Raw genomic sequence first — 219 nt, forward strand, 5'->3', positions numbered from 1 at the left:
CGTCACAAATATGAGACATCAAGCAAAGAAAACGTCACTTGTATGCCCCATACCAGCTCCTTCAGGCAAAGTATCAGTGATCGTCTGTAGCATTCGGAAAAACTTCGAGGATGATGGACTATTGCTAGGTTTCGACTCACTTAATTGCTTCATTTCAAAAGGCATGGGCTGATGGTACTGCTGTGGCAACTTTGCATGTTGCTGCTGATTCAGATGAGA

The 219-nt window shown here is 43.8% G+C and overlaps 1 protein-coding gene across 1 annotated transcript in view; it reads right to left on the reverse strand.

Moving 5' to 3' along the window:
* Positions 1-219, reverse strand: part of LOC119594528 (nuclear receptor coactivator 6-like) — a gene marked incomplete in the record, with an annotated part of 15,251 nt that overhangs the window by 8,640 nt on the left and 6,392 nt on the right. Inside the window, 1 exon segment of the mRNA XM_037943559.1 lies at positions 54-219. Coding sequence (XP_037799487.1) covers positions 54-219 — 166 coding nt within the window.

Source organism: Penaeus monodon, chromosome 34, assembly GCF_015228065.2.
Source record: "Penaeus monodon isolate SGIC_2016 chromosome 34, NSTDA_Pmon_1, whole genome shotgun sequence".
Taxonomy (NCBI): domain Eukaryota; kingdom Metazoa; phylum Arthropoda; class Malacostraca; order Decapoda; family Penaeidae; genus Penaeus; species Penaeus monodon.